This window comes from Geotrypetes seraphini, chromosome 5 (assembly GCF_902459505.1).
Source record: "Geotrypetes seraphini chromosome 5, aGeoSer1.1, whole genome shotgun sequence".
NCBI classification, from domain to species: Eukaryota; Metazoa; Chordata; class Amphibia; order Gymnophiona; family Dermophiidae; genus Geotrypetes; species Geotrypetes seraphini.
Genome location: NC_047088.1, coordinates 267822336 through 267842617, shown reverse-complemented (window position 1 = coordinate 267842617; position 20282 = coordinate 267822336). Strand labels below are relative to the sequence as shown.

Genomic DNA, 20282 nt, shown 5'->3' with positions numbered 1-20282 from the left:
GGGGAGCAGGGAAAGGGTACTACTGGATGGGGGGGAGATAAAAGCAAGTGAGAAGGGCTATTGCTGGACAGGGGGAGCATGGAAAGGGTACTGCTGGACAGGGGGGAGGTAAAAGCAAGGGAGAAGGGCTACTGCTGGACAGGGGGAGCATGGAAAGGGTACTACTGGACAGGGGGGAGGTAAAAGCAAGGGAGAAGGGCTACTGCTGGACAGGGGGAGCATGGAAAGGGTACTACTGGACAGGGGGAAGAGATAAAAGCAAGTGAGAAGGGCTACTGCTGGACAGGGGGAGCATGGAAAGGGTACTGCTGGACAGGGGGAGGTAAAAGCAAGGGAGAAGGGCTACTGCTGGACAGGGAGAGCAGGGAAAGGATACTACTGGACAGGGGGGGAGGTAAAAGCAAAGGAGAAGGGCTACTGCTGGACAGGGGGAGCATGGAAAGGATACTACTGGACAGGGGGGGAGGTAAAAGCAAAGGAGAAGGGCTACTGCTGGACAGGGGGAGCATGGAAAGGATACTACTGGACAGGGGGGAGGTAAAAGCAAGGGAGAAGGGCTACTGCTGGACAGGGGGAGCATGGAAAGGGTACTACTGGACAGGGGGAAGAGATAAAAGCAAGTGAGAAGGGCTACTGCTGGACAGGGGGAGCATGGAAAGGGTACTGCTGGACAGGGGGAGGTAAAAGCAAGGGAGAAGGGCTACTGCTGGACAGGGGGAGCATGGAAAGGATACTGCTGGACAGGGGGGAGGTAAAAGCAAGGGAGAAGGGCTACTGCTGGACAGGGGGAGCATGGAAGGGTACTACTGGACAGGGGGGAGGTAAAAGCAAGTGAGAAGGGCTACTGCTGGACAGGGGGAGCATGGAAAGGGTACTACTGGACAGGGGAAGAGATAAAAGCAAGTGAGAAGGGCTACTGCTGGACAGGGGGAGCATGGAAAGGGTACTGCTGGACAGGGGGGAGGTAAAAGCAAGGGAGAAGGGCTACTGCTGGACAGGGGGAGCGTGGAAAGGATACTACTGGACAGGGGGGAAGGTAAAAGCAAAGGAGAAGGGTTACTGCTGGACAGGGGGAGCATGGAAGGGTACTACTGGACAGGGGGGAGGTAAAAGCAAGGGAGAAGGGCTACTGCTGGACAGGGGGAGCATGGAATGGGTACTACTGGACAGGGGGAGAGATAAAGGCAAGGGCGAAGGGCTACTGCTGGACAGGGAGAGCAGGGAAAGGGTACTACTGGACAGGGGGGGAGGTAAAAGCAAGGGAGAAGGGCTACTGCTGGACAGGGGGAGCATGGAAAGGGTACTACTGGACAGAAGGGGAGGTAAAAGCAAGGGAGAAGAGTTATTGCTGGACAGGGGGCACATGGAAAGGGTTCTACTGGACAGAGGGGAGGTAAAAGCAAGGGAGAAGGGCTACTGCTGGACAGGGAGAGCAGGGAAAGGGTACTACTGGACAGGGGGGGAGGTAAAAGAAAGGGAGAACGGGAGCAGGGAAAGAGTACTACTGGACAGGGATGAGGTAAAAGCAAGAGAGAAGGGCTACTGCTGGACAGTGGGAGCAGGGAAGTGGTACCGCTGGACAGGGGGATAGAAAGGAAAAAAAAGAAAGAAAAGAAAAGCCTAAGTCTGCACATATATTCTAGCACCCGTTAATCTAACGGGCTTAAAGTTCTATATATTTTCCTTGAATTATCACTATGGGATTGAGCCATATGGATGAGTGAGTAGTGGAATTCCATTTGATGTCTGTTAAGTTGTCAAATTTGCTTATGGCCGATGCTGTGGGTTTCAGAATTGGGTTTTCTGATCTATTTCTAGGAGTCTGTATATAAGAGATTAATTTCAGACAGTTTTTATTATACAGCTTTTGTTCTTATTGCAACCATGTGGGAGAACACCATCGGTCAATATCCATTATCCATTGAGAGCCTTGTCTACTTAATAAAGCAATGTGACAGTCATACATGCTGGGAAAATTCACTCCACCATTGTTTTTAGAACATTTCAATTTCTTTAAGGCAATATGTGGTACCTTATGATTCCATAAAAAGTCCGTCAACAGTGATTCAATCTTTGTGTAAGTTTGGGGAAGAAGTAAGAAGGGAAGCATAGATAAAATATAGGTAATTTTAGGAGATAAGACCATCTTGACAGAGTCCAATTTACCCCACCAAGTGAGTTTCAAGGGGGACCACTGTGACGTTATGTGTTTAATTAAATTGGGAATATGTTTTTCATTGTAAGATCTAGTTTCCTCAATAGAGTTACCAAAGTAGATACCCAAATATTTCAAACGTGAAGGTGAGTATTTGAGACCTAAATCAGAGATACTAGCTCTAGCTGAAATAGAATTTAGGGGCATGACTTCCGTTTTGGTAGTATTGAGCTTATAACCTGATAGACTTGCATAATTCTCAATGGTTTTTAATATGCATGGTATGGAATTCAAAGTGGAATATATTAGGACATCGTCAGCATATGCGGATAGTTTAATAGACAGATCTTCAGCTTGAAGTCCATTGATGTTGGGATTAGAACGCATCGCAATTAATAACGGTTCCAATGCTATATTAAATAATAAAGGTGACAGTGGACAACCTTGGCGAGTCCCTCTGGTCGGATAAAAAGCTGCTGAGAACGTGTCATTAATGTGGAGTTTGGTAGAAGGATTCGAGTATAGCACTTGTATCATTTTAATGAAGGTCTCTGGAAATCCGAACCAGCTCATAACTTTGAAAAGAAAGGACCATTCTACTCGATCAAATGCCTTTTTAGCATCTAAGGCTATGGCCAAGAGTGGGTCAGACACTCTTTGTGCTTGGAGGAGAACATGAGCAAAAAGTCTCGTGTTATCACTGTTTTTTATAAAACCATTTTGATCCGCATATATGATTTTGTTTAAAGCTGGTTCAAACGTGTGGCTAGTATTTTCACATAAATTTTTTGCATTCACATTTATTAATGAGAGTGGTCTGTAATTTTGTACTTGGAGAGGGTCCTTATCTGGTTTGGGGAGAAGGCCAAGGCTTCCGTAAATGTTTCTGTAGCTGTACCATCGATAGATGACAGAAGTATTGTGTCAGAAAGGGAAGAATATGATCTTGAAAAGCAACATAGAATTCTACTGGCAAACCATCAGGGCCCGGTGATTTGTGCTTCGCCATGGTATGAAGAGCCTATTCAACTTGTGATATTGTAATCCGACCAACCATTCTTCCAGCTTCCTCCTCTGTGAGAACAGGGTGAGGTAAATGTTGTAGAAAAGGGTCAAATAGGGCTGTGTTTGGACATTCTGTTGAATATAGGTCCTTGTAGAAAGCTTGGAATTGAGAACAAATATCTTTAGTGTTCAGTAGAATTTCCGCATTTGAGTCTTTTATGGCTGGAATTGTAGTTTTTTCCGAACGTAATTTTAAATATGAGGCAAGTTACATTACATTACATTGCATTACATTAGGGATTTCTATTCCGCCATTACCTTGCAGTTCAAGGCGGATTACAAAATAATTATCCAAGATGTATTACAACAAGAACTTACAAAAAAAAAAAAAATTGGTCATTTTCAAAAAGAGTAAGAAATGGGTAAGGTTATTTGTTTGGGGTAGTTGGCTTTAGTGAAAGGTGGAGTTTGAGACTTGCGGTATTATTTCTTTTTTCAGAGTTTTCTTGAGGAGTATGGTCTTTATTTCTTTTCTAAAAGTCTTGTAGTCGAGGGGTGCTGTCAGTAGATTGGCGATTTGGTTGTCTAGTTTGGCTGCTTGAGTGGCCAGGAGGCCATCATATAGTTTTTTCCGTTTGACCTCCTTAATTGGGGGGTATGAAAATGGGGTGTGAGTTTTCCTATGTCTGGTTGCGGTGTTGTGGATGAGGTGGTTATTCAGGTAGTTTGGACTGTCTCCGTATAAAGTCTTAAATAGTAGGCAGTAGAATTTAAATTGTATTCTTGCTGGGATCGGAAGCCAGTGCGATTGGAGATATGCTTCTGTAATGTGATCATGTTTCTTTAATGAGTAGATGAGTCTTAGTGCTGTGTTTTGGATAGTTTGTAGTTGTTTTGTTATGGTTGTAGGGCATGGGAGGTAGAGGATATTACAGTAGTCAAGTAGGCCTAGTATTAAGGACTGAACTATGAGCTGGAATTGAGTTTTCTCAAAGAATTTCCGAACTTGTCTTAAGTTTCTCATGACTAAGAATGACTTTTGTATTGTTTTATTGATTTGCGGTTGCATGGTGCAGCATCTGTTGATAGTTATTCCTAGCAGTTTTAGGGTGGTTTGTATGGGGTAGTTGATTGCGTTGATTTCAATGTTGGTTATGGTTGGTATTTTGTTGTTTTCTAGGAGGATGAATTTCATTTTATCTGGGTTCAATTTCAGTTTGTGATCTTTCATCCAGGTTGCTATTGATTTTAGTGTTTGGTATATTGTGTTCGTCATGGAGAGTTCAGGTTGATCGAAGGGTATGAGAATGGTAATGTCATCGGCATAGCTGTAGGAGGTTATGCCTTGTTTGTCCAGGTGAGAGCTGAGGGAGGCTGTATAGAGATTGAAGAGAGTCGGGGATAGAGGGGATCCTTGGGGAACTCCGCAGGGGTTTGACCAAGGTTCAGATTTTTGTTTGTCTGATTTTACTCTATAGGTTCTTGAATTAAGGAATCCTTCAAACCATGTGTATACTTTATCTGTGATATCTATTGTATTCAGGATTTGTAGTAGAATGTTATGGTCCACCAAGTCGAATGCAGCGGTAAGGTCTAGTTGTATGAGCATCATTTTTTTTCCTGTGCTGAGATGTTGTCTGGCTGTGTCCAAGAGAGATCCTAGTAGTGTTTCCGTGCTGAAGTTGTTTCTGAAGCCGGATTGTGTGGGATGGAGTATGTTACGGTTTTCTAGGCAATTGGAGAGGAATTTGGCAACTAGTCCTTCTATTATTTTGACGTAGAGTGGAATAGAGGCAATGGGTCTGTAGTTGGCTGTTTGGTCTATCGGTCCTTTGGGGTCTTTGAGGATCGGGGTGATGATGATTTCGCTGAGGTTGGTAGGGTAGTGACTGTTTATTAGCGAGATTTGTATCCAGTTTAGAAGAAGAGCGCGGAATTTTGTGCTGGATGTTTTTAGGCGATATGGTGGACAGTTGTTGAGGTCACAGGATGCATGGCTGTATTTTTTGTAGTATTTGTTGAATTCGGGCCATTGTATGTTGGGGAATTGAGACCATATTCTATCTGCTGCAGTAGAATCTCTATCTATGGGAAGAATTGTGAATTTGTTAGGATGGGTAGAGGTGTCATTGAGGGTAGCTCTTGCATTGGTAATTTTATTTTGGAAGTGTTCTGCTAATAGAGTGGCTGAGGGGGGGGGTAGTATTGTTAGTGGTCAGGTAGGGTTTGGTGTCGGTTAGGGTTTTTAGAATTTGGAATAGTTTTTTGGTGTCTTGGATTTCAGTGCCTATTAGGTTGGTGTAGTGTGCTTTTCTCTTGTAGGTGACCGCATTTATTCATAGTTGAATAGTAAGATGTAGATTTCATGAAGACCTCTTTAGAAGCCTCTCTGCTTAGAGTGAGATTATATTCAAATCTCAATTTATGTAGATCCGACTGTAGTGCAATGTTGGGTAAGTCCTGAAGATGAGCTGTTCCGCATTTCTTATTTTGTCTTCTAGTATATTCAACTCAGCTCGGTTTGATTTGTTTTTAGCAGCTACATATGCTAATATCGTTCCACAAATATAAGCTTTAAAAGCATCCCATGTGATTTGCCAGGAGGTATCAGAAGGCTTGTTCAATTCGAAATAGTCTATGATATGCTTTTTGGTGGATTCTATAAAGGCTTTATCAGAAAGTAATGATGAATTAAACTGCCACAGGCCTTTATTGTACACTGGACCCAAGTCTGTGAATTTTAACAGTATAGAGGCATGATCTGAGATCGATATGGGGTGTATTTCGGCTGAGTCCAACTTCAAATATAAGGAGTAACTAGATAGAAAATAATCAATTCTGGAGTAGGAAGAATGTGGTAGAGAATAAAAGGTATATGTACTGTCGTTTGGATGTAATAGTCTCCACATATCTAGCATTTTAGTTTGACTGTTCCAGGATTTGGTTGGCTGGTATGTGGCCTTAGATTTTCTGTCCATATTCACATCAAGGATTTGGTTAAAGTCACCCCCTAGAATACATGGAACTTCACCTGAGGCTGATATTAAATCAGTTATTGTGTGAAAGAAAGTAGGGTCATGAAAATTAGGTGCATAAATATTAATATCTGAAATTCTTGATGCAACAATAGTCAGGTCCAGCTTAATTCATCTCCCTGTAGTGTCAGTAGAATGCAAAAGGATCTTAATGTCATGTCGGCGTCTTAGCAGTATAACAACTCCATTTTTCTTACTCACAGCAGGTGAGTATACAGGTGGATAAGACCAGTTAGGAGATATCTTTTTCGATTCACTCTCTGACAAATGAGTTTCTTGGTAAAATACTATGTCTGGATGGAATTGCTCAGTGTATTGGAGTATTTTGCATGTTTTAATCGGATTATTAAATCCTTTCGCATTTAATGAAAAGCAGATAAGAGACATATTATCCTCTGATTGTGATGTACTCGGATGCAAGGATAAGCAGATGGGTATAAAAATTGAGAATATTGCAGACCTGTTGCAAATGTATCATAGAATTCATAATGTGATATACTCTGGTGCCAGAAATACACAGTTGGGTAGAGAGCAACATAAATACGGGCTACCAACCAGAATACAAATATCCACATGTGTGATGTACTCTGGTGCACCAGGAGACAGCCTGGGTAGAACCGGAGCAGCTACCCTCAGAAAAGATAAAGTGAACTCCCTTAATAGCTGATGGATTAATTATTAGAAGACATATCAGTATGACCAGTATGACATATGATCAAAAATACAGAATGTCGAGCACAGCAGCCTAACAATCTGGAAGTAACACAGAAGTGGCGTAGAAACAGGAGTTTGTGTCTTCAATAAGCTGCTATATTGTATTTGGGCATTATAGATTAGATCAGACTATCATGGCAATGAAAATGATGATATACTGCAGCTGTAACAAAACCATGACAGAAAAATAGCATCATTAAATATAGATATAGGCTTAAGGTAATTAATATAAGAAGTAGACTTAATAAAACCGTTGACAAATACAGCATAACAGAAACAATCTTTGTCACTAGCACATGTGCTGGGCAAACGAACAGCATAGAAGAGTGAAAATATAATAATAATAGTGTGCTCATGTGCAAATAGTGATGGTGCTGCCATTTGAACTCTGTAAATAAGAAGTACCGAAGGTAAACAGAAAGAATAATACACTTATATATAACATGTGAAATCGTATACTTCAGGATGCATAGGACACCTGTAAGAATGAAAATGTTAGTAAGGTGAGAAATCCACCTTCTCTCCATGGGTTAGTAGTAGAAAGAGTAGAACACAAGGTTAATTGAAACCAGCATATTTTAGGATAACTAGAAAACATCAGTTTAGAACCAGAATGTAATACAAGCTACACAGTTACACCATTTGCAGCTAAATTTACCAGAAACGGGAGCACGTTAGAAAATGAGCAACGACTCAGTGAACGATCACTCGTGAGGTTCTAAAATATGCTTGTAAAGTCAGGTTTTGTCAATAGAAGTCAATGAATTCAGCAAGGTCTGCAGGGTTGGTGTAATCCTTAGTTGAATTGTTGTAAGTGACCCGCATACGTGCAGGGTAGAGGATCCCGTGCTTGGCGCCCATCGCTGTTAATTTAGGCCTGAAGGCGAAGAGTTGTTTTCTCTACTTTGCAGATTCCTTTGATAGATCTGGAACCAAAATCAACTTATTGCCTTCAAAAGTTATAAGCGAGTAGGTTTTTGCTTTCTGTAAAATCAATTGCACGTGGGATTGTCGCAGCAGAGTGACTTCAATGGAGCGCCACGTGTTGAGGAACTCTGTATGCAGTATCAAAGACAAGCTTCGTATCTGCAGATATTTTAAGGAGCTCAGGAAGCAGCGCCGCCAAAAAAAAGAAAGTAAGATCGCAAGCCTCTCTCCCTTCCGGAAGGCCTAAAAGTCGAAAACTGTTCCTCTTCGCCCTATTTTTCACATGTTCCAGGGCCAGCTCCAGTTAAGAAATACGCTGCATCTGCTTAAAAAGTAATTTTATGGAATCTTCTGAGGTTTGCATTTTTGCCTCAATGTTTCCGTGCGCAGTTTAACGTTGCTGAATTCCTCTCTTAAAGTGGTGAGTTCACCCTTCATTTCTGTTATATCTTGTTTGGTATCCAGTAATAGATTACGGATGGAACGGAATTCCTCAATAATGGAGGCCGAGGAAACTTCTTCATTTTTGTCATCGCCATTTTTTTGCGGTGTAGAGGGTTCTGCATTTTTAGGCTTACCGGGTTTTGTGCCAGACATAATCTGGTGCTGGATAATATTTGTAAGGTCGATGAAAGAATGAATGAAATTGATGTTTTCTTGGGTTATATATATTTTAGCACTGGAGTTCAATCACCATGCGTCCATTCTAGTTGATGGTCACTAGCGCCCCCCAATTTCTACCATACATCTAAGAACATAAGAACACAAGAATAGCCTTACTGGTTCAGACCAATGGTCCATCAATCGCAGTAGTCCGTTCTCACGGTGGCCAATCCAAGTCACTAGTACCTGGCCAAAACCTAAGGTGTAGAAATATTCCATGCTACCAATCCAGGGTGGCTTCCCCATGTCTTTCTCAATTACAGACTGTGGACTTTTCCTCCAAGAATATGTCCAAACCTTTCTTAAAATCAGCTTCACTATCCGTTCTTACCACAACCTCTGACAACGCATTCCAGAGCTTAACTATTCTATGAGTGAAAAAAATTTCCTCCTATTGGTTTTAAAAGTATTTCCCTGTAACTTCATCAAGTGTCTCCTAGTCTTTGTCATTTTTGACGGAGTGAAAAATCGATCCACTTGTACCCGTTCTACTCCACTCGGGATTTTGTAGACTTCAATCCTATCTCCCCTCAGCCGTCTCTTTTCCAAGCTGAAGAGTCCTAACCGTTTCTTCCTATTTCCTCTTAGAGCAATTAAACCTATCGTGGGCATATCATAACTATAAAGACGTCAGTCCTTGGAACCTCTTAGGATATATATATCTGCCACCCCATAGAGATACCATGAACTTCACACCCCAGAATCACTGCACCCCACACACAAGAGACACCCTGAAATTCACACCGTCTGGCATATCTTTATAATCATTTATGTCCTCCACCACCTATCCATTCCCTATTATATCTTTATTTTTAATTCTTCAACTTATCTTTTATATAATAACATCCATAAATATTACTTTTAAAAACTTTTGCATTTTCTTTTTTTTAAATTTTTGTGAATCATGTGACAAAAAAACCTTCTAATACTAACTGAAAGGCAACACTTATCTTAGGAATCGGTGGATCCTTTCACCATCAAAAGCTCACAACACCCTTTGTTTATGGCGTTTCAACCCCAAATAGGTCTTCCTCAGGGCCTGTTAAATATAAGCTGCCTCTCTGAAATTTATGTAGCGTTCCTTCAATCTCAACATTCAAATGTTTATCCCATTGTTAGCAATAACTACCGAACAAACGGTTTATCCTACAATATTTGTTTATGGCTCAAAGATTTCAATGAAAAAAGAGATATCTTAAGGCTTTCTTCTATAGTAAAAACCCAAATAGTAGCAGCATTCCATGCCACCAATCCAGGGCAAGCAGTGGCATCCCCCATGTACAACTCAACAGCAGACGATGTACTTTTCCTCCAGGAACTTATCCAAACCTTTTTTAAAACCAGTTACATTAACCACTCTCAACACATTATCTGGCAACACATTCTAAAGCTTAACTATTCTGAGTGAAAAAATATTTCCTCCTATTGCTTATAAAAGTGTTACTCTGCAACTTCATATCGAGATACCCTGAAATTAATACCCCTGAATCACAGCAAACCTAAGAGACACCCTAAAATTCACACCCCAGAATAACTGTACCCCCCACAGACAAGAGATTCCTTGAAATTCATATCCTTGATTCACAGGCACCCTATAAACCAGGGCCCAAAAATTCATTCCCCTGAATCACAATCACCCCATAAACCAGAGAAGCCCTGAAATTCATACCCCTGAATCACAACCACCGCATAGACATACACGCATACATATACCATGAAATTCACACCCCAGAATGACTGCACTCCATAAACAAGAGACGCCTTGAAATTCAGCCCCCTGAATCACAATCACCCTATAGACACCCTGAAATTCACACCCCAGAATCACTGCACCCCACAGACTAAAGACACCCTGAAATTCACACCCCAGAATCACAGCACCCAACACACAAGAGATGCCCTGAAATTCATCCCCCTGAATCACAGCCACCCCATAAACCAGAGAAGCCCTGAAATTCACACCAAAGAATCACTGCACCCAACAGATAAGAGACGCCCTAAAATCTATCACCCTGACTCACAGCCACCTCATAAACCAGAGTAACCCTGAAATTCATCCCCCTAAATCACAGCCACCCCATAGACACACCCTGAAATTCACACCCCAGAAGCACTGCACCCCACAGACAAAGACAACCTGAAATTACACCCCAGAATCACTGCACCCAACAGACAAGAGACGCCCTGAAATTCATCCCCCTGAATCACAACCACCCCATAAACCATAGAAACCCTAATTTTAATTCTCCTGAATCATAGCTACCCCATAAACCAGAGAAGCCCTGAAATTAACACCAAACAATCACTGCACCCAACATATATGAGACGCCCTAAAATCCATCCCCCTGAATCACAGCCACCCCATAGAGATAACCTGAAATTCACACACCAAAATCACTGCACCCCACAGACAAAAGACACCCTGAAAATTACACCACAGAATCACTGCACCCAACAGACAAGATAAGCCCTGAAATTCATCCCCCTGAATCATAACCACCCCATAAACCATAGAAGCCCTAAAATCCATCCCCCTGAATCACAGCCACCCCATAGAGATAACCTGAAATTCATACACCAAAATCACTGCACCCCACAGACAAAAGACACCCTGAAATTCACACCCCAGAATCACAGCACCCAACACACAAGAGATGCCCTGAAATTCATCCCCCTGAATCACAGCCACCCCATAAACCAGAGTAGTCCTGAAATTCATTCCCTTGAATCACAGCCACCCAACAGAAATACCATGAAATTCACACCCCAAAATCACTGCACCCCACAGGCAAAAGACACCCTGAAATTCACACCCCAGAATCACAGCACCCAACACACAAGAGATGCCCTGAAATTCATCCCCCTGAATCACAGACACCCCATAAACCAGAGTAGCCCTGAAATTTATCCCCCTGAATCACAGCCACCCCATAAATCAGAGTAGCCCTGAAATTCATTCCCTGAATCACAGGCACCCCATAAACCAGAGTAGCCCTGAAATTCATCCCCCTGAATCACATTCACCCCATATACCAGAGAAGCCCTGAAATTCATCACACTGAATCACTAACCCAGAGACAACCCCATAGAAACAGCCCAATAGAGACATCCTGAAATTCACAATCCAGAATCACTGCCTGAAATTCATCCCCCTGAATCACAGCCACCCCATAGAGATACAATGAACTTCACACCCCAGAATCACTGCACCACACACACAAGAGATGCCCTGAAATTTATTGCCCTGAATCACAGCCACCCCATAAACCAGAGAAGCCCTGAAATTCACACCAAAGAATCACTGCTCCCAACAGATAAGAGACGCCCTAAAATCTATCGCCCTGACTCACAGCCACCTCATAAACCAGAGTAGCCCTGAAATTCATCCCCCTGAATCACAGCCACCCCATAGACACACCCTGAAATTCACACCCCAGAAACACTGCACCCCACAGTCAAAGACACCTTGAAATGACACCCCAGAATCACTGCACCCAACAGACAAGAGATGCCCTGAAATTCATCCCCCTGAATCACAAACACCCCATAAACCATAGAAACCCTAAAATCCATTCTCCTGAATCACAGCCACCCCATAAACCAGAGAAGCCCTGAAATTCATACCCCAGAATCACTGCACCCAACACACAAGAGATGCCCTGAAATTCATCCCCCTGAATCACAACCACCCCATAAACCAGAGTAGTCCTGAAATTCATTCCCCTAAATCACAGCCACCCCACAGAAATACCATGAAATTCACATCCCAGAATCACTGCACCCCACAGACAAGAGACACCCTAAATTCATCCCCCCTGAATCACAGGCACCCCATAAACCAGAGTAGCCCTGAAATTCATTTCCCTGAATCACAGCCACCCCATATACCAGAGAAGCCCTGAAATTCATCACACTGAATCACTAACCCAGAGACAGCCCAATCGAGACATCCTGAAATTCACACCCCAGAATCACTGCCTGAAATTCATCCCCCTGAATCACAGCCACCTCATAGAGATACCATGAAATTCACACTCCAGAATCACTGCACCCTACACACAAGAGACGCCCTGAAATTCATCCCCCTGAATCACAACCACCCCATAAACCATAGAAACCCTAATTTCCATTCTCCTGAATCATAGCTACCCCATAAACCAGAGAAGCCCTGAAATTAACACCAAACAATCACTGCACCCAACATATATGAGACGCCCTAAAATCCATCCCCCTGAATCACAGCCACCCCATAGAGATAACCTGAAATTCACACACCAAAATCACTGCACCCCACAAACAAAAGACACCCTGAAATTCACACCCCAGAATCACAGCACCCAACACACAAGAGATGCCCTGAAATTCATCCCTCTGAATCACAGCCACCCCATAAACCAGAGTAGTCCTGAAATTCATTCCCTTGAATCACAGCCACCCCATAAATCAGAGTAGCCCTGAAATTTATCCCCCTGAATCACAGCCACCTCATAAATCAGAGTAGCCCTGAAATTCATTTCCCTGAATCACAGGCACCCCATAAACCAGAGTAGCCCTGAAATTCATCCCCCTGAATCACATTCACCCCATATACCAGAGAAGCCCTGAAATTCATCACACTGAATCACTAACCCAGAGACAACCCCATAGAAACAGCCCAATAGAGACATCCTGAAATTCACACCCCAGAATCACTGCCTGAAATTCATCCCCCTGAATCACAGCCACCCCATAGAGATACAATGAACTTCACACCCCAGAATCACTGCACCACACACACAAGAGATGCCCTGAAATTTATCACCCTGAATCACAGCCACCCCATAAACCAGAGAAGCCCTGAAATTCACACCAAAGAATCACTGCTCCCAACAGATAAGAGACGCCCTAAAATCTATCGCCCTGACTCACAGCCACCTCATAAACCAGAGTAGCCCTGAAATTCATCCCCCTGAATCACAGCCACCCCATAGACACACCCTGAAATTCACACCCCAGAAACACTGCACCCCACAGACAAAGACACCCTGAAATGACACCCCAGAATCACTGCACCCAACAGACAAGAGATGCCCTGAAATTCATCCCCCTGAATCACAGCCACCCCATAGACACACCCTGAAATTCACACCCCAGAAACACTGCACCCCACAGACAAAGACACCCTGAAATTACACCCCAGAAACACTGCACCCCACAGACAAAGACACCCTGAAATTACACCCCAGAATCACTGCACCCAACAGACAAGAGATGCCCTGAAATTCATCCCCCTGAATCACAAACACCCCATAAACCATAGAAACCCTAAAATCCATTCTCCTGAATCACAGCCACCCCATAAACCAGAGAAGCCCTGAAATTCATACCCCAGAATCACTGCACCCAACACACAAGAGATGCCCTGAAATTCATCCCCCTGAATCACAGCTACTCCATAAACCAGAGTAGTCCTGAAATTCATTCCCCTAAATCACAGCCACCCCACAGAAATACCATGAAATTCACATCCCAGAATCACTGCACCCCACAGCCAAGAGACACCCTAAATTCATCCCCCCTGAATCACAGGCACCCCATAAACCAGAGTAGCCCTGAAATTCATTTCCCTGAATCACAGCCACTCCATATACCAGAGAAGCCCTGAAATTCATCACACTGAATCACTAACCCAGAGACAGCCCAATCGAGACATCCTGAAATTCACACCCCAGAATCACTGCCTGAAATTCATCCCCCTGAATCACAACCACCCCATAAACCATAGAAACCCTAATTTCCATTCTCCTGAATCACAGCCACCTCATAAACTAGAGAAGCCCTGAAATTCACACCCCAGAATCACTGCACCCCACAGACAAAGACACCCTGAAATTATACCCCAGAATCACTGCACCCAACAGACAAGAGACGCCCTGAAATTCATCCCCCTGAATCACAACCACCCCATAAACCATGGAAACCCTGAAATTCACACCAATCACTGCACCCAACATATATGAGACGCCCTAAAATCCATCCCCCTGAATCACAGCCACCCCACAGAGATAACCTGAAATTCACACACCAAAATCACTGCACCCCACAGACAAAAGACACCCTGAAAATTACACCACAGAATCACTGCACCCAACAGACAAGATACGCCCTGAAATTCATCCCCCTGAATCATAACCATCCCATAAACCATAGAAGCCCTAAAATCCATCCCCCTGAATCACAGCCACCCCATAGAGATAACCTGAAATTCACACACCAAAATCACTGCACCCCACAGACAAAAGACACCCTGAAATTCACACCCCAGAATCACTGCACCCCACAGACAAGAGACACCTTAAATTCATCCCCCTGAATCACAGGCACCTCATAAACCAGAGTAGCCCTGAAATTCATCCCCCTGAATCACTGCCACCCCATATACCAGAGAAGCCCTGAAATTCATCACACTGAATCACTAACCCAGAGACAACCCCATAGAGACAGCCCAATAGAGACATCCCGAAATTCACACCCCAGAATCACTGCCTGAAATTCATCTGCCTGAATCACAGCCACCCCATAGAGATACCATGAACTCCACACCCCAGAATCACTGCACCACACACACAAGAGATGCCCTGAAATTTATCCCCCTGAATCACAGCCACCCCATAGAGACATTATGAAATTCACACTCCTGAATCACAACCACCCCACAAACAAGAGACACCCGGAAATTCATACCCCTGAATCACAGCTACCCCACAAACCAGAGAAGCCCTGAAATTCATTCCCCTGAATCACAGCCACCCAAGAAAAATCCTTAAATTCACACCCCTGAATCACTGCACCCCATAGAAACACTATGAAATTCACACACCATATTCTCTGCACCCCACAGACAAGAGACACCCTGAAATTCATCTCTCTGAAACACAGCAACCCCATAAACCAGAGACCTGAAATTCATTCCACTGAATCACAGCCACCCAATAGAGACATTCTGAAAATCACACCCCAGAATCACTGTACCCCACAGAAATGAGATGCCCTAAAATCCATCCCCCTGAATCACAGGCACCCCATAGAGATACCATAAAATTCACACCACAGAATCACTGCACCCCAGATACAAGAGACACCCTGAAATCCATCCCCTTGAATCACAGCCACTCCATAGAGACACCCTGAAATTCACACCCCAGAATCACTGCATCCAAAAGACAAGAGACGCCCTAAAATCCATCCCCCTGATTCACAGCCACTCCATAGAGACATCTCAATAGAGACATCCTAAAATTCACACCCCAGAATCGCTGTCTGAAATTCATCCCCATGATTCACAGCCACCCAATAAATCGGAGAAGCCCTGATATTCATCACCCTGAATCACGGCCACCCCAGAGATACCATGAAATTCACACCCCAGAATCACTGCACCCCACACTCAAGAGATGCACTGATATTCATCCCCCTGAATCACAGCCACCCCATAAACCAGAGAAGCCCTGAAACCCATCTCCTTGAATCACAGCCACCCCATAAACCTGAGTATCCCTAAAATCCATCCTCCTGAATCACAGCCACCCCATAAACCAGAGGTGCCCTAAAATCCATTCCCCTGAATAACAGCCACCCCACAAACCTGAGTATTCCTAAAATCCATCCCCCTGAATCACAGCCACCCCATAAACCAGAGAAGCCCTGAAACCCATCTCCTTGAATCACAGCCACCCCATAAACCTGAGTATCCCTAAAATCCATCCTCCTGAATCACAGCCACCCCATAAACCAGAGGTGCCCTAAAATCCATTCCCCTGAATAACAGCCACCCCACAAACCTGAGTATTCCTAAAATCCATCCCCCTGAATCACAGCCACCCCAAAAACCAGAAAAGCCCTGAAATCCAACCTACTGAATCACAGCCACCCCATAAACCAGAGAAGCCCTGAAATCCATCCCCCTTAATCACAGCCACCCCAAAAACCAAAGAAGCCCTTAAATCCATCCCCCTGAATCACAGCCACCCCATAAACCAGAAAAGCCCTGAAATCCATCCCCCTGAATAACAGCCACCCCATAAACCAGAGAAGCCTTGAAATCCATCCCCCTGAATCACAGCCACCCCAAAAACCAAAGAAGCCCTTAAATCCATCCCCCTGAATCACAGCCACCCCATAAACCAGAGAAGCCCTTAAATCCATCCCCCTGAATCACAGCCACCCCAAAAACCAAAGAAGCCCTTAAATCCATCCCCCTGAATCACAGCCACCCCATAAACCAGAGAAGCCCTTAAATCCATCCCCCTGAATCACAGCCACCCCATAAACCAGAGAAGCCCTGAAATCCATCCCCCTGAATCACAGCCACCCCAAAAACCAAAGAAGCCCTTAAATCCATCCCCCTGAATCACAGCCACCCCATAAACCAGAGAAGCCCTTAAATCCATCCCCCTGAATCACAGCCACCCCATAAACCAGAGAAGCCCTGAAATCCATCCCCCTGAATCACAGCCACCCCATAAACCAGAGAAGCCCTGAAATCCATCCCCCTGAATCACAGCCACCCCATAAACCAGAGAAGCCCTTAAATCCATCCCCCTGAATCACAGCCACCCCATAAACCAGAAAAGCCCTGAAATCCATCCCCCTGAATCACAGCCACCCCATAAACCAGAGAAGCCCTGAAATCCATCCCCCTGAATCACAGCCACCCCAAAAACCAAAGAAGCCCTTAAATCCATCCCCCTGAATCACAGCCACCCCATAAACCAGAGAAGCCCTGAAATCCATCCCCCTTAATCACAGCCACCCCAAAAACCAAAGAAGCCCTTAAATCCATCCCCCTGAATCACAGCCACCCCATAAACCAGAAAAGCCCTGAAATCCATCCCCCTGAATCACAGCCACCCCATAAACCAGAGAAGCCTTGAAATCCATCCCCCTGAATCACAGCCACCCCAAAAACCAAAGAGGCCCTTAAATCCATCCCCCTGAATCACAGCCACCCCATAAACCAGAGAAGCCCTTAAATCCATTCCCCTGAATCACAGCCACCCCATAAACCAGAGAAGCCCTTAAATCCATCCCCCTGAATCACAGCCACCCCATAAACCAGAGAAGCCCTGAAATCCATCCCCCTGAATCACAGCCACCCCATAAACCAGAGAAGCCCTTAAATCCATCCCCCTGAATCACAGCCACCCCATAAACCAGAAAAGCCCTGAAATCCATCCCCCTGAATCACAGCCACCCCAAAAACCAAAGAAGCCCTTAAATCCATCCCCCTGAATCACAGCCACCCCATAAACCAGAGAAGCCCTGAAATCCATCCCCCTTAATCACAGCCACCCCAAAAACCAAAGAAGCCCTTAAATCCATCCCCCTGAATCACAGCCACCCCATAAACCAGAGAAGCCCTGAAATCCATCCCCCTTAATCACAGCCACCCCAAAAACCAAAGAAGCCCTTAAATCCATCCCCCTGAATCACAGCCACCCCATAAACCAGAAAAGCCCTGAAATCCATCCCCCTGAATCACAGCCACCCCATAAACCAGAGAAGCCTTGAAATCCATCCCCCTGAATCACAGCCACCCCAAAAACCAAAGAGGCCCTTAAATCCATCCCCCTGAATCACAGCCACCCCATAAACCAGAGAAGCCCTTAAATCCATTCCCCTGAATCACAGCCACCCCATAAACCAGAGAAGCCCTTAAATCCATCCCCCTGAATCACAGCCACCCCATAAACCAGAGAAGCCCTGAAATCCATCCCCCTGAATCACAGCCACCCCATAAACCAGAGAAGCCCTTAAATCCATCCCCCTGAATCACAGCCACCCCATAAACCAGAAAAGCCCTGAAATCCATCCCCCTGAATCACAGCCACCCCAAAAACCAAAGAAGCCCTTAAATCCATCCCCCTGAATCACAGCCACCCCAAAAACCAGAGACCCCCTGAAATTCACACCCCAGAATCACTGTCGCCAGAGGTGCCCTAAAATCCCCCCCCCCTGTCTCTCTTCCAGTCCATGGAGCAAAGTCGATGCCCCCGAATCTCTGCTCCCCATTGCCTGATCTCTTGCGCCCCGTCCTTCAGCTCCGAAGCCGACCCCGTCCTCTCCTGCCGAGCCCGGAGGCCGCCCAGGTCTTACCGTGTGTCCGGGTCGAGGCTCCCCCCTGCCAGGAGAGGACGAGGAGAGCGAGCCCGAGCGCCGCCCGCAGCCGCTTCAAGCGCATCCTGCAGCCTCCGCTCCGCTGCTCGCACCGATGGAGCGACAGACCGCTCCCTGCCCCCTGCCGGAGGCTGAGCGCAGCGCCCAGGCACCGCCCACGCAGAGACTCCGCCCGCTATGGAAATGACAGCGGCGGGCTCCGCCCCTGAGCCGAAACTCCAGCTCCCTTAGCCACGCCCCCTGGCGTTCCGGCCACGCTTGCAATGTAAGCTCTGCGGGGCAGGGACCCATCTCTCCCCTCTTCTGAGCCTCACTGTCTTTCTTCCATCTATTTCTCCAGGCTAGTGTTACCTTATGGCTCTAGACTCGCCGGGATCTCCAAGTCCCTCCAGTCGTGTTTTCAGGATTTCCTCCATGAATATGGATTGAAAGCATATTCATTGGGGAGATCCTGAAAACCCGACTGGATCGTGGCCCTCAAGGAGGGACTTTGACACCCCTGCTCCAGAGAAAGGAGGACAGGGTTGCTTTCAATGTCTCAATCCGTTCTCCTGTCAATTATTCTCTTTTTTTAGGCATTTTAACATTCATGCGAATGAACTCTCTGACTTTTATGCCTCCAAGCTGGAAACCTGCCCAGTAGAGCTCATATCCCCCCCCCCCCCCCCCCCCAGAGCTCGCTGCAGCCCTGCCTCTAAGCTTCTGACTTTCACATCCTCCTTCCATCAACCTGGTCCTCTGATCCTGATCTAGTCAGCACTCTCTTTCCTCCTGTTCTCCCTCATTCACTTTCCACTGCTACACTTGGTGCTGAGGCAGCAGATACTGAGTCTAGGGCTTAATTTCTCTCCCTTCATCACTTTCAAATTGTTAGCCTCACAATGCTTTAGTGATACCACGATTAGACCACTGGAACATTGTCTTCTCAAGCCTCCCTCAGCATCTTATCCACCATCTGCAGACCATCTAGAACCCAGCCAGACGAGGACCAGCCAGCACGGCTTCAGCAAAGGAAGATCTCGCTTGACGAACTTGCTGCACTTCTTCGAGGGAGTAAACAGGTGGATAGACAAGGCTGACCCGGTTGACATTGTATATTTGCATTTTCAGAAGGCGTTCAACAAGGTTCCGTATGAACGACTACTTCGAAAAATTGCGAGCCATGGAATCAAGGGTGAAATACGTGGATTAAAAACTGGCTGGTGGGTAGGAAACAGAGAGTGATGGTGAATGGACAATACTCAGTTTCAGTCTTAACAACATATGCATGTATTTGTCCCACCTATTTTTTTCAAAACCTCCTTAGTCTTCCCCCACCTGTTGACTGGCAAATACCAACAGCTCATTCACTGTAAAACAAAGATGAAAATGTTATAACGCCCTTGTATCGCTCTATGGTACGGCCACACCTCAAATACTGTTACAGTTCTGGTCAGCATATCTCAAGAAAGATATAGTGGAATTATAAAAGACACAGAGAAGGGCGACAAACATGATAAAAGGGATGGGATGACTTATCTATGACAAAAGGCTACAGCAGGTGGGGCTCTTCAGCTTGGAGAAGAGACGGCTCAGGGGTGATACAATAGAGGTCTATAAAATACTGAGTGGAGTGGAAAGGGTAGATG

General features: G+C 45.1%; 1 protein-coding gene across 2 annotated transcripts in view; it reads right to left on the bottom strand.

Moving 5' to 3' along the window:
• The window catches only part of PTPRN (protein tyrosine phosphatase receptor type N), a 152934-nt gene extending 134180 nt beyond the window's left edge, over positions 1 to 18754 (bottom strand). Inside the window, exon 1 of one of the 2 annotated variants that reach the window (XM_033946754.1) lies at positions 18634 to 18754. In XM_033946754.1, coding sequence (XP_033802645.1) covers positions 18634 to 18718 — 85 coding nt within the window. In that variant the 5' untranslated portion in view covers positions 18719 to 18754. The remainder of the gene's footprint in view (positions 1 to 18633) is intronic. The other variant, XM_033946756.1, reaches the window with a different exon arrangement.
• Positions 18755 to 20282: the final 1528 nt, after the last annotated feature.